Consider the following 18,970-nt stretch of genomic DNA (forward strand, 5'->3'; position numbering starts at 1 on the left):
AATATTAAATTTAGAGTACCGTAAATCCTCTGATACAGGCCCAGGCCTGTATTTGACTCAAGCTCATCAAACTCCAGGCCTTTATTGGAAGGAGGGCCAGAATTAGAGGCAGGCCTCAATTTCTATTTGAGCAAAATGAACTAATGGTTCGCTGGAGTTTTTGACAGTTAAAATTGCGCCCACATTTTCAAAGTTAAACACAATTCTTTTAACAACGGTAGTTTCTGCTTCAGCCCTCTCCCCCCTCCCCCTGCGCAGCGGCCGCAAACTCACTGATGCACCTGCAGCCTCTCAGAGTTCCTGCTGCTCTAAACATTAAAATAATTATTTCATTTTCTGGTCCTCACCTCTGATTACCTTCAGTGGTGTCTGTTTGTTGCAACCACCAGGTACAAAAACTAACTTGTTTTTATTTGACAATTTTTCTGTCCTGCCTGTTTATTATCTTCCTGCATCTCCTCTCAATCCTAAAGAAAAACTGCTACCTGGGTTCATATATATTCACCTTATGAGTTACCTCTGAACTGCAGTTCGTGTGTTAAATTAGTTTTTGAGGTGGCGACACCTGATTTGATAATGTTACTGTGGCCGTGCCCAGGACGCAGATGTCTGGAGCGCGTCAACAATCAGAGCTTTGCATGCGCAAGCTGGTTAAGGTTAGGATGGGGTGAGGGGAATGTTAAATTGCAAGAGGGTAAAGGTCACAATTTGGTTAAATGTCCGTTTTACGGTGGGTGTCAGTGCCAATGCTCTGGCACAGCGCGTTGCCTCCCGACTCGCAGGAGCTTGTCACCTGCTGACAGCAGGCTGCTGTCTTTTCCGAGGACTGCATCTTGCCGGTCATTATCACGTGACAGCGACTAGTCGATGACAGGCATAAAAAGTCACTAAAGAGCAGTGAAGTCGACTAGTTCATACAAACCCTACTGCTCCCCAGAGTGTTCAGCAGCATAATCAGCACGTTCTCTTTGAACTTGATATAAAATTTTCGCCCCCTCTTCGTCTCCGCACCTGCCATGGTTAAAGTTACCCTCGCGGGCTATCACTGGCAAATCAAACATGAGACGGATGACGCAACCGCCCCCCCTGTGGTACTTGCTTGTTAGCACATTCCACCCGGCCACAATTAAAAAAGGGCCATTATTCACCTCCGCCGACTCCGGCCAAAACGTGATACCCAGCCGTTAATTGAATACAGGCCAATATTAGAGGATTTACGGTATGTTGCACTAAACTTCCACACTAATGATCACACATGTGTACAGCACCATTAGACACTCATCTGTACAGGTTATCAGCAAAAACAAGTTAATTTGGGCGTTATTTGCTCTTTAAATAAAGAAAAAATGAAAAAGTAAAAATATTGTACCTTCAAATAATCTCTAAACCTCTCAAATAAATTCAGACAGATAGAATATTAACTATTATTTCGCTATAATAATAATAATAATACACAATGAATATGAATAGGCATTCACAAATAAACACTTGTAGCACTTAGTTGTCAGTACTACAGAAGTACGCTAACAAATATGGTAAGTACCGTACTACTACATTACCCATAGTTCTAAGCGGCCGGAGCTTGCGCAATGTGTTTTCCATGGGCCGAGCTGCTGACAGGATTAGTTTGTTGTTTGTTGTTGTTACATTGAGCAGGAAAAGACATAAACAACGCGGTTCTGACCTCTGGCCTTTCGCGTGAGGTAGGGATGACCCCTTCGTCTGCTCGTCTTTGACTTTACTCGTGTTTTCAGGCGCTGTCTTCGTAAGAAAACTCCAGATGAACATTAGTTTCTGAGCGGTAGGACTTTAAGCTAGCACCACATACAAGACAAGCTATTCGAGCTCTAAAACAAGTCAGCGGCCGAGACCAGGCACTTTCTGCCGGCGTTTCTGCAGCGGAAGCATCGCTCATCGTTAAGACTTAAGGATAAAGACTTTTTATAAATCAGCAGAGTTCCGAGTTAGCATCACCAACATTTAGCTACCAGGCTGCTGGCCAACAATGTGGTCACCGTGCGTCCTGTTCAGGGTTTAAACTGAAATAAACTACGCGAACAGAGGAAGGCTTGTGTTTTCTTACGCTTTGTTTGCTGGCTAAGAACAAAAGATCCTCTAAGCGATGGTTTGGCTGGATTCCCACCTGAGCTGACAGGTGCTGATGGTTACATCACAGGTGAATCCGCACCAAACGAGTGTCTGTTGCAGAAAGAAGACTTTTATTTTTTATTTGTATTTTTAAGCTCTGAAGCTCTGAAAATATGGAGCTTAGTATCTTAGTAGGTAGGAGATATGGAACAAAAATCATGTCACGATTGTGTTTTTGCAAGATCACGATTTTTTCTATTTTGACAATTCAGACTTGTTGGAAGTAATTTAACTGTAACATACATACATTTAATATCATTCCCCTTCACAGAAAATAGGATAAAAGATTTCAGAATCCTACAAAAAATCCTAAAATTCCTTTCTGTCTACCTATCTACATTTGAGAGCTAGAGATACATGCCTCAAATGTCCCACTGGCTCTTTCGTTTCGTTATATTTTTATAATTAATGTAGAATAATTTAAACTCTATCTAGAGTAGGCTCATATCCCATCATCCACAATATTACCAGTAATTACGTCTTGTCCAGAGAAAAAATCTATCATGTTAATATAGTAAAACAATTCAATTCAAAGATACTTTATTAATCCCAGAGGGAAATTTGTCATCCCATAGAAGTGTGTGTGTGTGTGTGTGTGTGTGTGTGTGTGTGTGTGTGTGTGTGTGTGTGTGTGTGTGTGTGTGTGTGTGTGTGTGTGTGTGGCCTGTGTGTGCTTGTCGCGGGTAAAGGAAAAAAAAAAACAACGCACACAATCTGTAACTTAAGAGAATGAAAATACTCATGAAGATAATATTTGGTCTGCTTACATCTCCGACCCAAGCGAGCCAACGAGTCTTTATGTTAGATACTTGGACTCATGGCTGTGCCTCCAGGCAGGAGTGAAAAATGATCCTGTTTACCACATTTTCCCTGGCGATTACGCTACACTGATCAAATGAATGATTTATTATTTTAAGATGCAGGAGTGAGACTGTGCACACTGTTTACAGATTTAACAATCAACAAGTAAGGACTCACGTCGGTGATGAAGACACGGTTCACCACAAAATCCTAAAAGGTCAACAGTAATCCTACGTGATCTGTTTTCAGTAGTACGCTGGTTGTTGCAACTATAGGCTTAGTTGCTCACTCTGCTTTGACTCCAGTTGGGTTTGAAGAGTGAGGAACCCAATCTGGAGGTGACGCTGTTCCATTCATGTCTATGCTCTCATGACCCACAATGGGGCCGTGACCCCAAATACCACTACGCTTTATAAACCAATGTTTTCTTATATTCAAGCCTGTTTTAAATGTTTGCATCTGATCCTTCCGATGTTTGTTAGGTAGCCGTGTGAGCCCACCCCGGCCATGAGAGCAGACCACCCGGTCATCAGCCCCCACTCCTTCTGCAGTTGATGGATCTAAAGCTGGTCCAGAGATGACAGACAGCGTCAGGGCCTTTGTCCAGAATGTTGCTACGGTGAACACACACACACACACGCGCACACACACAGCTGGAGAAGCAGCAGCAGCAGCTATTATAAGGATGGTCTAGTATTTAATTGTTTGACAACAAATGAGTGGACGGTAACTGGGACTGTTCTGCTGTTCCATCATGGCTCTGCTGCGGTCCAATTGATCAGCAGATTCAAACACTTCAGCACAGGAACATGACGGTGGGGCACGGTTGGGTTCCAAGTCAGGGTTTGGTGGCTTTAACCTCCTGAGATCCGATTTTGTATTTGGTGTGGCGTAAAATAAAATTAGGTAAAAATGTAGACAGGTTTCTTAGAAAAAACAGAAATAAAATATGTTTTCACTTAAATTCAGTATTAAATGTTTCTAAATAATAAAAAAGGTCTAAGTTGAAGAGAATAAAATATTCTAGTGCAAGAAGCCAATGTCCTCATGTGGACACAGGGTCTCAGGAGGATAAAGGGGTTGGACACTCGTTTAATCAATACATTTGTAGTGGTCTCTGGTAGGAATGCATGCCTTTTAACAGAAAATCGGATTTTCAGTGTTTCACTCCTTTAACCATGGAACAATCTGTTCTGTTTTGCTCTGGAAAAACCAGGGGGTCAAAGACTCCATACTGGGGATTGGGACGATCTCCAAGTTGGACGCCCGCATCCAGCAGAAAAGGGAGGAGCAGCGGCGGAGACGGGCCAGTGGGGCTCTCGCTCAGAGACGGGCCCAGAGCGAGGAACGCAAACCAGACAAGTATGTTGTTCTGATGCATGGATGCATTTGCACCATTCTATGTGTACTAATAATGAACACGGTTGTTTACCTGTAGATCTTGAGTTTATTTTTGTCTTTTAGAAGGAGCTGATCTCCCGCCTCTCCCTATAAACTCTGACAATTGTTGCTAACGAGGGTTGTATGTTAACAGTTTCAGCTTATAGCACTGGTGCTACGAAGGTCGTAGGTTTTGTAGCAGCTGCATGAAAAATGTGTTACAATCTCTAAAAACAGTAGTTCTAATAATTACTTGAACACAGTGACAAACACTAGTAGTGCATATAATTTAAACACAATAACAACCACCTGAGCAGATTCCTGGTAGCGTGAGTCTAACCCACATACTTTACAATAAAGCTGATTCTGAAATATCTTCAGACGTTATGTCGGTGTCATTTAGAATAAAACATTTTCTTTTATTCAAATGAGTGTAGATGTGTTCTTTACAGTGGTCCGTCCTCAACGGCGTAGACATAGAAGAGTAGACGCCACGCCGATCGCTACTGTGTATGATAGTCACATTTTTGTGGTCTACTTTTATAAACTGTATGCTAACAGGATGTTTTAGCTAAGGCTTTAGCTCCGTGGAGATCTGGAGCTCTCACACTGTGGTAGAGCGCCGTTCACAAACCCATTCACACGCCAGGATGAGAGCTCACTTTAATATTCATCAGGCAAAAACACGTACGAGTCTAGTTTATGTTCACAAAACCTAAAATAACGTTCCTCTGTTCGAAAATAAGCACTTTCTTCGTATCAAAAGGCATCTTTAAAATTCACGGACATCATATGTGAAATCCATGGCCCATAACAGGCGGGATTAGAAAATAGAGTTTTTGCTCCATTGATCCGGATCTCATCCACCCCTGAGGCCTTACCACTGAGGTGTTTTTTGGCCACCTCAGTGACCTCGGCCCCAGAGATTGGAGAGTCCAACTCAAAGTCCTCAGACTCTGCTTCCTCACTGGAAGGTGTGCCAATGTGATTGAGGAGGTCTTCAAAGTATTCTATCCATCAATACACAACGTCCCGAGTAGAGGTCAGCAGCACGCGGTCCCCACTATCAACGGTGCTGGTAGCGCACTGCTTTCCCCTCCTGAGACACTGCATGGTTGACCAGAATCTCTTCGAAGCCATACGAAAGTCTTGATCCATGGTCTCACCGAACTCCTCCCACGCCTGGATTTTTGCCTCCGTGACCACCCAAGCCACAGTGCACTTGGGACTGCCGGTACCCATCAGATGCCTCTGAAGTTCCACAGGCCAAAAAGACCCGATAGGACTCTTTCTTCAGCCTGACAGCATCCCTAACCTCCGGTGTCCACCAGTGGGTTCAGGAGTTGCCACCACGACAGGCACCAACAACCCTGCAGCCGCAGCTCCGGTCAGTCGGCCCAAAAATAGAAGCACGGAACATGGCCCACTCAAACTCAATGTCCCCCGCTTCCCTTGGGACATGTTCAAAGTTCTGCAGGAGGTGGGAATTGAAGCTCCTTCTGACAAGAGACTCCGCCAGATGTTCCCAGCAGACCCTCACAATACATTTGGGGCTTGCCAAGTCTGACCAGCTTCTTCTCCCACCATCGAAGCCAACTCACCACCAGGTAGTGGTCAGTTGACAGCTCTGCCCCTCACTTCACCTGAGTGTTCAAGACATGCGGCCGCAGATCAGATGAAACAAGAACAAAGCCAATCAATAAGGTATCCTGGTGCTAAGAGCAAATATGAATACCTTTATGCTTGAACATGGTGTTTGTTATGGACAATCCACGACGTGCACAGAAGTCCAATAACAAAACACAGCTCAGATTCAGATCAGGGGGGGGAAGGGGGCATTCCTCCCAACCACACCCCTCAAGGTCTCACTGTTGTTGCCCACGTGAGCGTTAAAGTCCCCCAGCAGAACGAGGGAGTCACCAGAAGGAGTGCTCTCCAGCACCCCCTCCAAGGTCTCCAAAAAGGGTGGATAGTCTGAGTTGCAGTCTGGTGCATAAGCACAAACCACAGTCAGGACCTGTCCCCCCACACGAAGGCGGAGGGAGGCTACCCTCTCCTTCACCAGGGTAAACCTCAACGTACAGACACGATGATGGGGGGGACAACTAGTATGCCCACACCTGCTCGGCACCTTTCAGTGGGAGCAACTCCACAGTGGTAGAAAGTCCACCCCCTTTTGAGGAAACTGGTTCTGGAGCCAGAACCATGCGTTGAGCTGAGTCCAACTATATCTAGCTGCAACCTCTCAACCTCAATCACCAACTCCGGCTCTTTCCCCACCAGAGAGGTGACATTCCACGTACCGAGAGCTAGCTTTTGTAGCCGAGGATCAGACCACCAAGGTTCCCTGCCCTAGACTACCACCCGATACACACTGCACCCAACCCCTTTGGCCCCTCCCACGAGTGGTGAGCTCATCCATGCCTGTCGGCTCGTTTAACCACCGGTTGGTCAGATTCTGCTGCTGTCAGTCATTGCGGGAACATGCACGGTCGGATTACTTCTCTCTCCTCTGCTTGTGCCAAAACAGCTTTACGCGCGGTGAACCTCACGACTCCCTCTCTCCATGCGCAAATTGCGGCCTTTCCTTTAGAACCAATTATGTCCGCATCTCAATTATTTGATTATTGTCCTCGGCTCTAGTTTACATGTAAACAGCAATATAAGCACCAAAAATAGCTTGATGACGATGTTTGAGAAAACTTTCTGTAAGCTCCGTCAAGTTCAACACGCCCAAACGTGATCACGTGATCAATTGTTTGGTCATGGCAACTGAAAATGCTAAGAAAAGTAATAGCACACCACTCCCGACCAAGCCGGTCGTTGAGTCAAATTCAATTCAATTCAAAAATACTTTCTTAATCCCAGAGGGAAATTGATTAATGTAATGATGTAAGACTTGTGGGCGTGCATGCTTCTGTTCCAGCCACATTAGTGTGTACGGAAAACAAATGATAAAGATTGAGACCATTTCTCTGGTGTAGAACAGTAAGGGTCTGCCTGTTTGGCAGGACTCTTAATAATCTAAGTGGAAAACTCGTGAAAGTGTCGGTGCGTTCCATCAGCTCCGGACACAACCACAGAGCAGGAGTGGAGACGTTCTCGGAGCTCGTCTCCATCAGGATGCAAACAGAGACACGATACCAGCTTTAGGTCACTTTGTCAAACAGACGAGTTACAAAACTGCATTTAATGGCAAATTAAAGTCTACATTTCCCTGTTAAGCTGTGCTCTTTGTGTTTATTTGCGGTTTTCCTTCAGTGAGCCAAAAGTTGCCAGCAGGATCCTCCAGTGCTGTGCTTGGAATGGAGGAGTGTTCTGGGTAAGCTGATCCTCTTCTGGCTTCACCGACTGTTCCCACAATCATCATCCTCACTTGTAGATCTATCTGTGTCTGCAGCTCAGCCTGTTTCTCTTCTACCGGGTCTTCATCCCTCTGCTTCAGACGCTCACAGCTAAAATCATCGGTATGTATGGCTGCAGCTGACTGCTAGCTTAGGAGTCCTCTGTTCTATTGAATTATTCGTGGTTGGGTATGCATGTTGTACACCAGCTCCTCTGTCCCTGCACACAGACTTGGAGCTCTTAACGCATTTGTCGGTTCATCTTTTAGAGCATTTCCTTTTAAGTTGAAAGTGCAAAGGCAGCAGGTTTTCTACAGCTCTGTCCAGGATGGAGACTATAGGATGCGAGTTAAACAGTGTGGTGTCCATTAGACCAAAACTTGTCTTTGCTGTTATGAAAATAGTAATTTGACTCGGCAACAGTAGTGCAACGATAGCTGAGGAGTTAAACGCTCGGCTCTTAACCAGAGAGTGCTTGGTCTGTTGTAGTTGTGCCCTTGAGCAAGACACTTCACGCTCCTTGCCAGGTGATGGTGGTTGCAGAGACTGCGTACTGCTGTCAGTGTGCCCCAGCGCAGCTGTGGCTACAATGTGGCGCCACCAGTATGTGACAAACTGTAGCGTTGTAAAGCACCTTGGGGGGTTCTAGGACTCTGGATGGTGCTATAAAAATACAGGCTACTGCTGAGCTTTGAAGGCAGGTGAGTTCCTCAACACAGCTCTGAAACATAAATGGTCAATGCAAATGTATGTATACTCTGCAAATAAATAAACCAGCTGATTGGTGGCATTTCACAGGTAACCATGGCAACTGAGAGGTCTAGGAAATGCATTTTCACTGGAACTGAAACAGACATGCTATTGAATGATATAGAGGCATTGGACACCCTGCAGCTGAGGTGTAAGACAAAGGGAAGTGGCCATTATCAGTAATACTAGGGCTGGGCAGTAAACTGAAAATGTACCGTTACCAAAGATCTAGATCTCCGGACTCCTCAATTACCAAATTCCTTTGGCAGGATAAACCTCCACGAATTAGATTAAAAACGCTTCAGAAGACCAAAGACAGAGGAGGACTGGATCTACCCAACTTTCATTATTATTTCTTAGCCAACAGGCTGCAATATATACCAAGATGGTTGCAAGATAACCCACTAGATGAGTCTTGGTTAGATATAGAACAGACACTTTGCAATACGATAGAGCTTTCAGACTTACCATTTATTAGCTCAAGCATAAGAAAACATGAAAGCTTCAAAAGTATTAGTATCAGCACCTCTCTGGCAGCATGGTGGGAGTATCTAAAAATGACAGAGTCTTCACTAGTACCATGCAGACGCACACCTATCTGGAATAATCCTGATATTTTGCAAAATAATAAAATGATTAACCTTCCAGACTGGGAAAATAAAGGAATCCTATACCTGGAACACATATATGAAGGATTGGACTTCATCCCATTTAATAGAATAGTCTCCCAATTTGGAATAGATAAGAATAGCTTTTCGGAATATCACCAAATTAAATCTGTAGTCAAACAAATATTTAAGCTCAATAAAATAGAATTACAAACACCATCAAGGGTATTAGACTTCTATAATCTCAACCCCCCCCCCCCAAACTACTGTCTAAAGTATATAAGACACTGTCCAAAATAGACATTAGAATAGCAATCCCTATTGAAAAAGGGAGGTGGATCTATCAGTCAGCTTTGACCAGAACTTCTGGTCCCAAACTTGTTTAAAAACTTTTAAAATGATCAGACACTCCACTTTACAATTAATTCAGTACAAAATTCTTCACAGAGTACACTATACAGGTCATCGGATGTTCAAGATGGGGTTTGTGTCGTCTGACACCTGTACACACTGCACAAACAACATTCCTGACAATTACATTCACGCACTGTGGTCCTGTCCACCTGTCCAGGAATTTTGGGGTAGAGTGTGTGAAGACCTGTCAAAGTGTCTGAAATGTCATATCCCAACCACCCCCTCTCTTTGTTTACTGGGAAACCTGGACGATGTCCCGATTGAAACATCTTTGGCTCACGTGGTTCTGACTGCCATGTGCATCGCTAAGAAAACTATCCTCTTGAATTGGAAAAATAGAGAAAGTTTCTGCATTAACCAGTATAGAAATCTTTTGTTAGATCATATTGCACTTGATATAGCCTCTGCTTCCACTTCAAATCAATCTCTCTGGGCCCCTTTGATCGGTTCCATCACATAGCGATGACGGGGGCCATTGATGTTGTCCTGCGAGATGATGTGGGTGAGGGGGTGGAGGGTCTGAGTTTGCAGTATCTGGACGTTCCTTGGAGGTGGGTTCACTGGGGGTGTCTGGGTCTGGAGGGCCGTTGCCCCCCTCTGGAGGTGCTTAGGTTGCCTCGGGGGGTGGACTACTGGCGGTTGTGAGTGGGGCCCCTTGGAGGTCTTGGCGGTGGCCATGGGTTACTGCCCGGTGGCTGCATGGCCCCTGGGCGGGGCCTTGGGGGTCGGGTCCTGACATGTATGCTGCCGAGGAGAAGGCAGGAACATGCAGCAGTGCCTGACTCGGGTTCTGGGGCCTCGGGTAGACCTTGGCTCCTCTGCTGTCCCATCACAGGGGAGGGGGAAGTCCAGGAGGGGGAGGACCCAACCTTACCTGGATGTCCTATGTCTTTTATAGTCCGAAAGTTGTGCAAATGCAGGGATGGGCGTAGATATTCTGCTGGGGTGGGGCTGGGTTGGTGCCCTCGGACTCTGTGAGGCTCTGTGATGCTGCTGCTTTGGGCCCTGGCAGGATGGGCTGGGGTCTCCATGCTCTGGGTGGCATTTTGACAACAGAGGTGCCTATTGGGGCCAGTGGGGGAGCTGGCTCCCTGGAGGGCTAAGCCTAACCAGCCATTCCTCCCCATCCCTACACATTTCTCTCCTCCTGCTCCCTCACATCATCATACAAACATGCACATCCTTGGGGGGTGGACAACATGTTAGTGTGTACATGGTAAGCATGTTCACACATGGAAAGTATCCATGTGAATAAACCATATGGCAGTAGCTCACAGGGCATAAACGTTAACCCTGCAGCTAGCATCAGTAACCTAGCTTTGTCTGTAACGTGTGCTCCCTCCAGGTGACCCGTCCCTCCACGGCAGCGTGTGGTCCTGGTTAGAGTTCCTCCTGACTTCTGTCTTCAGCGCTCTCTGGGTTCTTCCCCTGTTTGTTCTCAGCAAGATAGTCAACGCCATCTGGTTCCAGGTTTAGTCCTGCTTCAGTCCAAAAACCAATGTTTCATTATGCACTGACTTCAAAACTTACAGGGTCCATATCATGGAAAAAACACTTTTTACCATGTGATATTATTTCCTCATGAAAACCACTCCCAAACTCCTTTTGTCTGCATTCATTTCCAGCATCGGCTGCAAATTTAGAGTTTCACTTAGAAAATTCTGAAAATGCCTGAATGAAGTCTGTTTCTCCAGGTTCAGGTACCAGGTGTGTTGTGTGTTGCAGGACATAGCAGACCTAGCATTTGAGGTGTCTGGCTGCAAAGCTCAGCCCTTCCCGAGCGTCAGTAAGATCATCGCAGACATGCTGTTTAACCTCCTCCTGCAGGCGCTCTTCCTCATTCAGGTACAGGACAAGTCGTCCTCCTCACTGAGAATCCCTGACCCACGCACACACACACTCCAGCTCTCTTTACTAGGGCTGGGCGATATGTCCTAAAATTGACACCACGGTATACTGAGGATCTCACCTCGATAACGATAAATGTTCGATTTATTGCCCAGCCCTAGTTTTTACCGAAAACCACCAGATGGGTCAGTCGCCTCCGTATGTGGTGAATAAAAGGCTTGTTTGTCGTGTGCCAGGGTGTGATTGTTAGCCTTTTCCCCATTGATGCGATCGGGCAGATGGTCAGCCTCCTCCACATGTCTCTGCTCTACTCGCTGTACTGCTTCGAGTACCGCTGGTTTAACCACGGTGAGGATACCCTTCACGTCGCTCTCCTGTTCATTTGGCAGCCAGCTCAAACACAGACGTATTTTCTGTTGAAGGCATCGAGATGCACCAGCGGCTCTCCAACATCGAGAGAAACTGGCCGTATTATTTTGGCTTCGGTTTACCCATGGCTCTGCTGACGGCCATGCCCTCCTCCTACATCATCAGGTGAGTCTGAATTTCAGGCAGCTCTCATATGCTCACGCTCCAGCGTTGATGTTTAATCTAAAACGTAAACCATCAAGTTTTCAGAGGTTTCCATCTGATGTTTTAATTCCTGTTGGTTCTACCCAGTGGCTGCTTGTTCTCCATCCTCTTTCCTTTGTTCATCATCAGTGCAAATGAGGCGAAGGCTCCTACAAAGCTCTAGTGAGTATCTCTTAATGGTGACTACTCTCAAAAAGAACAAGTTTCTGTGCAGTGGGGTTACGTCACCTTTCTTTTCACTTAAGAAGATAAAAGTGTTTTCTGTAGGGATGCAGGATATATCGGTATCGGCCGAAGTTAGTCGTTTTTTTTTAACATCGATAAATTAAACTGGGCCGATAACAATAACCGATATTTTTTCCATCTTATTTCCATTTCCCTGTTTCAGAGGGTGATGGGGTGATGTGTATTTGTTCTAGGGCTGAAACTAATCATTGAATGCTTAGATTCATTAAACGACTCCATTCATGTTGCACTGATTACAAGCTTCGTTAAATGTGCGCACCGTAGTCTGAACACATTTTACTGGAGCAGTGTTGTAATCTGGATGCTGTGGAGGAAAATAGAGACACCAGCAAGGACAGAAACCACTGTAAAAAGCAGAAACGGTCCCAAGTGTAAGATCAAGAGTTAAAATACTGGCAGATGGCTAATGCTAAGCTAGCACGTAGCACGCTCACGAAACACGATCAGGTGGAGTTCAGATAAAAACATGATGGTTGTGAATGACTAAACTCCAGAAGCGGAAGAAAAATGCCAACCATCCCGTTTATTTGTGGATCTCTGCAGCTGCAGCGGTATGGAGCAGAGCATAGATATGTATGTATGTATATGTATGTACATGTCTATGGAGCAGAGCATAGATACAGTGGGGCAAAAAAGTATTTAGTCAGCCACCGATTGTGCAAGTTCTCCCACTTAAAATGATGACAGAGGTCAGTAATTTACATCATAGGTACACTTGAACTGTGAGAGACAGAATGTGAAAAAAAATCCATGAATTCACATGGCAGGATTTTTAAAGAATTTATTTGTAATATTAAGCCATCTCCCAACGGCACATCAGGAACAGCGGCACAGCGGGGCTGATAGCTTGCATAAGGTTACCCTCCTTTGGGACTCAGCAGAAGCAAAAAATAGATTGAGGAATCTTTGAATAAGCCAATACATTGATGGTTGATCTAAGCAGAGTTCTGGAACATGCGTCTCATCACGATGACGTCCCAGGAGTGCCGTTGCTCACCTTAATCGCCCGTTGTGCTCTGCTTAGAAGAAGTGCCTCTGCAGGCGCAGTTTAGTCTCGTTCTCTACTTGTCTTCTTGGCTCCCTCTAATTTGGTTTTTCTAACTGTGGTTGAGCACAACCCGGCTTCCTTAATAACAAATGTCAAAAGATACTGAAGTGGTGTTCAGTGTGCCTCTGTAATGATAGTAATTTACATTTAATTAAGGGCCGTGAGATGTTAAGATCGAGTATGAAATCCATCTTACGGACCCCTGGGTTATTTAATCAGAAGACTGGAACTTTTTAATGCAGGGATTAGATAGCACTTTGTATTAACTGAGAGACAAGAGAAGAGAGAGAGAGTCCTTCAACGTTTAAGATGATTTATTACTAAATCATTTCAAACAATTTAACAATACTAACTCTCTAATGATGGATGTAGCTGGTATGAATGAAGTGTGAGATGGATGGTGTGTGTGAATGAGTGTTATTATCAGAACTCTCGTATCCAGAGAGGCAAGTCTGAGTGGGATGATGTTTTGCGCCTAACTATGATTAGACTTGACCAGAGTAGTCATAAACACATGAGACGCCATATTGTCGCATCCACACATACCCTCAGGGAGACCTCCTTCACGGATCCAGAATGTCAGGTCCACGGACCCTCCTCTCGGTACTGGAGCCAGTAGTACAGCGTCACAGCACGACAAACTAGTGCTTGGATTGTCTCCAGGTAAAAAGCGACAGGTGGTTCACAGCGTCAAAAGGGACCCCCCACCCCCCCCCCCACCCCCACCCCCCCCGGTCAGTGAGTTCTGCTTTTATTCTGAAAGGAACCGTTGTTTGGTTGGTAAAAACAACAGATTTTTCCAGCTTGTTGGTTCTCAGCTTTAAAAGGGAAGTACAGATGGCCGGTCCGATACTTCGCTTAGCATGCGGTGAACTCCAGTGAGTTCTTGAGAACTGAACTAAGATGGCGTTGGACTGGTTTTATTCATCTGGATGTTTTGAATTCTGGTCGAATAAAAGCTGGCAGATTTATAAACACCACAGAGACTATGCCACACTTCAGACTAGGAAGGTTCTGATTGAATCAGTAACAGCGATGTGTCATGTGGTTGTTTACATTACGTGTGTCAGTGTGTCTAGTGAACTAGATTAAGTCATGTTACTTATTCAAACATATTAATCATAACATTGTGATTTCACAGATCGGTCACATTGTATTATTGACTAACAGTTGTTTTGATTAGCTTTATTAAAAATAGAGTTCTTTGATTTAATAAAAGAAAAGAGTCTCTTCATCCTCTTTCTTCTCTTGCTGGAAAGTAAACAGTTTAGAAGCAAATGCATGACCTTGAGGCTGTCTCATGCACTGAGCACTGTGGAAAAGGTTAAATCCTTGGCAGAAACAGCTCCTTCATCGCGTTACACCTCTAAAAGTGCTTCACAGAAGCAAGAGCAGCATACACAAGTCAAAGAAATGTAGTTTATTAATTTCAGATTCAACAAACAAAAAGGGTTAGCAGTCACAGTGCAAAAAGTGCAGCGTAAAGAATATTTATTCAAAAGCTGATGAAGGTTTTTCATTGTGATTTAAAAGTTATTAGGGGCACATTTGAGGTCATGAGGAAGCTGATTTATCTGTGTGCCACGTAGTAGCTAAAAGCAGTATGGTCAGTATCAGCGGGGGTGAGGCTCACCGTTCTCATGATCATTTTGACCCCACGGGATGAGATCTTGCGTGGAGCCCCAGATCGAGGGAGATTATCAGTGGTCTTGTATGTCTTTCATTTTCTGATAATTGCTCCCACAGTTGATTTTTTCACACCAAGCTGCTTGTCTATTGTAGATTTACTCTTCCCAGTCTGGTGCAGGTCTACAATTCTTTTCCTGGTGTCCTTCGAAAGCTATTTGGTCTTGGCCATAATGGATTTCTAAATCTGACTGTTTGAGGCTGTGGACGGGTGTCTTTTATACAGATAATGAGTTCAAACAGGTGCCATTGATACAGGTAACGAGTGGAGGACAGAAAAGCTTCTTAAAGAAAATGTTAAAGGTCTGTGAGAGCCAGAGATTTTCGTTGTTTGAAGTGACCAAATACTTATTTTCCACCCTGATATACAAATAAATTCTTTAAAAATCCTGCCATGTGAATTCATGGATTATTTTTCACATTCTGTCTCTCACAGTTGAAGTGTACCTATGGTGTAAATTACTGACCTCTGTCATCATTTTAAAGGGGAGAACTTGCACAATTGGTGGCTGACTAAATACTTTTTTTGCCCCACTGTAGCAGTGTATGAACTAAAGTGGAGAAAAACTTCTTTCAGTTGTGTTGCCTTGCAAATAGAGGGCAGCAGGTGGCTTTGTGAAAGACAATATTTGCACACTAATAACATTGGTATAGGTACAATATCCTCTTTTTCAAATATGTCCTGATATGATAATATCTGTACATCGCCCAGTCCTAGTTGTGATAACTTGACTTGTCCTGCAGCAGCTAAGAAAGTCTTAAGGATGTCCTGGAAAATCATTTCAAGAAAAGAGTAGTAACTGTTACCCAGGACCGCTCTGACCACGCTCACAGGAGAGTCTGGCTCTGTGGACTTGGGCTGAGGTTTGGCTTTGTGTCTCTGCTGGTCACTCATCACATGTCTTTGCCCTCAGCCACTTCCAGCTGCGTCTCTTCTCCCTGGTGGTGCTGATCAGCAACAAGCTGTTCCACAAGACCGTCCACCTCCAGTCCTCCCTGACCCCCTCGGCCTCCTTAGAGAAGCTGTCCTCCCCCCACACCTCCCCACACCGCCACAGACTGCTGCCCACTCACTAATGGATCAACTTGAAGATGTCAACCATTGTGTAGCTTGAGCAGCTGGAAAAGTGATTCTTCCAGAAAGATTGAACTTATGAAGATGATATGCAATGTAGAATGGAAGGTTTGTGTTTTTACCTGCTCTCGGATGCTTTCCTCTGATCAACCTGTCTTTTTTTATGTGCCATCTATGTGTCTCCCCTTTAACGTTACTGCACAAAAGATCATATTGTTTTCACGTTTGACTGTTTTTAGATTCATGTTTTAGCTGCGGTGTGTTTTCTGTACAAGGAGTGGCATCCTTCATCCCAGGTGGACTGTCCCAAACTCAGAGAGTTGTTTGTTTTCTTCTGTTTTGACTGTTTCTAGTAGAGTTTCACATCCATCCAGTAGCTGCTACACGAAGAACTGGTTACCTCTGGTAACGGAAACCAAACGAGTATGTGTTGATAGAAGTGCTGCTTGGTGTCTCCTGCATCCATTGTTTGTTGTAGTTCAGTGCACAAGTCCCCTTCACCACCACTAATGGGATGTGTGTGACTTTAGTGGGCCACAGGAAGACGACACTGCCAAAACGCTGCATCTACGCTGTTTTCTACACTGACCACTACGGTGCAGCGCTCTGGAACAACAGGCCCAGAGAGCTGATGACGACATCCCCAAAGGTTGTTATGTGCTGTAGTTAAAGTTCACACCACCTAGCGCACTACTCCTACTCCACCGAGCACACACACACACACACACGAAAAATAGGCTGTGGATCGGGGCAGTGATTTACAACAGTTTGCAATTACAAGAGGATCAGAGGGTTTTGTAAAAGTAACTCATCTAATTTCAGTAAAATTGGTCAGTATTGGAAGTTTGGTCTGTTTGTGGTCTTTTTCCCTCTTTAAGAAATGACGGTTATCTGTTTGGTACTTTTGCATGAATATACAGCCGTGGACAACGTTGTTGGTACCCTTTGGTCAATGATAGAAAACCCTCAATATCCACAAAGACAACTTGAGTCTGACAAAAGAAAAACAAAAGTCAGACATTGCTTTTCAACCATGCTTCAACAGAATTATTTAACAACATAAGCTCATGCAACAGGCCTGGACAAAAAGGATGGCACCCCTAGAAAGACCGACAATAACATGACCAAAGGGATGTCTTAGTTCAAGGTGTGTCCACTAAGCATCACAGTCAGTGGGCCTACATACAGGTGCTGTCACAAAATATCATGACAGGTTTTTTATTTCAGTAGTTCATTCAAAGTGTGAAACTTTTTGAATGGAACTTCATTGTCAAATGAATTTTTTTTTTTCATTTCAATTTTTTCCTCAATTTCTTAATTTTTGTTTGATCTTCAGTTTTTCTCAATCTCTTTGGAACAAATCTAATCCCATAGACGAATCTCTCAATCCTAGTTTTAACTGGCCTGGCTGATTAAGACATGCACACACTCAAAATGAAAGAAAAAAAAGTCGATGTTTTTGTTAATTTTGCCACAAATCGCTTATGAAAGTCACACACCGCAGCACAGGTGATGAGCTCCGCAGTAGCAGAGCGCTTCAGGCGTAAATAAGACAGAAAGTAGAGAACATGTGCGGACATGGACGATCGTGTGTTATATATATATATATATATATATATATATATATATATATATAAAACTTATGAAATGATTTTCCACAGTCATACCCAACTGCAGTTTTTACCCTACAGTATATTCTCAACAACACGAGGAAAACACAATTTGAACAGTTTTTTTATGGGAAATTATTAAACAATCTTAGAAAGCAGGCTGAGGTAGCAAACTCAAAGTGAAATATTAAAAGTGCATAACGCTGCTAGTCACTGTGTTGTTTGACGACATGGTGTGCACCACACTCAGCATGGGCCAGAAGAAGCATGTTAAAGGTAAACGCTATCAGACCATCTCCACGCATCTACAGCTGCACTTATTATTCAGAAGTTTCAGATCCATGGACTGTAGACAACCTCCCTGGACATGGCCGCAGGAGGAACATGGATGACAAATCAAAGACACGGATGACACGGAATGGTAACAAAGGAGCCCAGAAAAACTTCTAAAGTGATCCAAGGAGAATTTCAAGCTCAAGGAACGTCAGTGTCAGATGGCACCATCCGTCATTGTTTGAGCCAAGGTGGACTACATAGGAGATGACCAAGGAGGACACCATTGCTGAAAACAAATCATAGAAAAGCCAGACTGGAGTATGTCAAACTACATGCTGACAAGACACAAAGCTTCTGGGAGAATGTCCTCTAGACAGATGAGGCAAAGGTGGCACATCAGCTATATGTTCATAGACGGAAAAGGGAAGCCTATCAAAGAAAGAACACTGTCCCTACTGTGAAACACGGAGGAGGCTCTGTCATGTTCTGGGCTGCTTTGCTGCATCTGCCACAGGGTGTCTTGAATCTGTGCAGGGTACAGAGAGAAATGTGTTAGAGAGCTTGGTCTCAGAGGCAGGTCATGGGTCTCACAACAAGACAATGACCCAAAACACACAGCTAAAGACACCCAAGGATGGCTAAGAGGAAGTCATTGAACTATTCTAAAGTGGCCTTCGTGAGCCCTGACCTCAATCCTATTAAGCATCTTTGGAAGGAGCTGAAACATGCCGTCTGGAAAACCTGAGACAACTGGAGCAGTTTGTTCATGAGGAATGAGCCAAAATAGCGGTGCAGAAGACTCTGACAGATACAGGAATTGTTTGATTGCAGTGATTGCCTAAAAGGTTAGGTGCAGTGGCTCAAAAAGTGGGCATGCAGTGTATGTGACGCATAGGGGCGCCAGGCTGAAGGGGGCGCCATAGCAATGATGCAAAAATATTTTAGTCTGCATTTCCTGAGCTCTATGAGCTGAGCTCTGGTGACACAATGAGAGTTAACGATGAGCAGCTCCTGTCTAACGGGGACGGCGGAGGACTGGGGAAATTCCCAGTGGGTCGGTCTGGTCGGTGTTTTTGTTTTCAGGCAGATAGCTTTAGTTTCTATAAACAACAACAACAAATAAATAACAGCAGCTGGATTCTACTCAAGTTGAGTCACGTAGT

The 18,970-nt window shown here is 44.4% G+C and overlaps 2 protein-coding genes across 3 annotated transcripts in view; one reads left to right on the forward strand and one right to left on the reverse strand.

Annotated features, from left to right (window-relative positions):
* Window positions 1-18,477, reverse strand: part of LOC107386020 (beta-galactosidase-1-like protein 2) — a 46,184-nt gene extending 27,707 nt beyond the window's left edge. The window contains exon 1 of the mRNA XM_015960176.3: window positions 18,264-18,477. Coding sequence (XP_015815662.2) covers window positions 18,264-18,290 — 27 coding nt within the window. The 5' untranslated portion in view covers window positions 18,291-18,477. The remainder of the gene's footprint in view (window positions 1-18,263) is intronic.
* On the forward strand, window positions 1,573-16,764 carry ei24 (EI24 autophagy associated transmembrane protein). Of its 2 annotated transcripts, XM_015960175.2 has the most exons (11): window positions 1,573-1,703; window positions 3,432-3,568; window positions 4,166-4,311; window positions 7,591-7,651; window positions 7,730-7,796; window positions 10,791-10,915; window positions 11,171-11,290; window positions 11,530-11,641; window positions 11,716-11,827; window positions 11,954-12,028; window positions 15,761-16,764. In XM_015960175.2, the coding sequence occupies exons 2-11, from the start codon at window positions 3,527-3,529 to the stop codon at window positions 15,921-15,923; spliced, it is 1,023 nt and encodes a 340-aa protein (XP_015815661.1). In that variant the 5' UTR covers window positions 1,573-1,703; window positions 3,432-3,526; the 3' UTR covers window positions 15,924-16,764. The 2 variants fall into 2 exon arrangements, with proteins under 2 accessions (XP_015815661.1, XP_054586409.1); XM_054730434.2 differs by lacking the exon at window positions 10,791-10,915 and having other exon boundaries at window positions 1,597-1,703.
* Window positions 18,478-18,970: the final 493 nt, after the last annotated feature.

This window comes from Nothobranchius furzeri, chromosome 10, assembly GCF_043380555.1.
Source record: "Nothobranchius furzeri strain GRZ-AD chromosome 10, NfurGRZ-RIMD1, whole genome shotgun sequence".
Taxonomy (NCBI): Eukaryota; Metazoa; Chordata; class Actinopteri; order Cyprinodontiformes; family Nothobranchiidae; genus Nothobranchius; species Nothobranchius furzeri.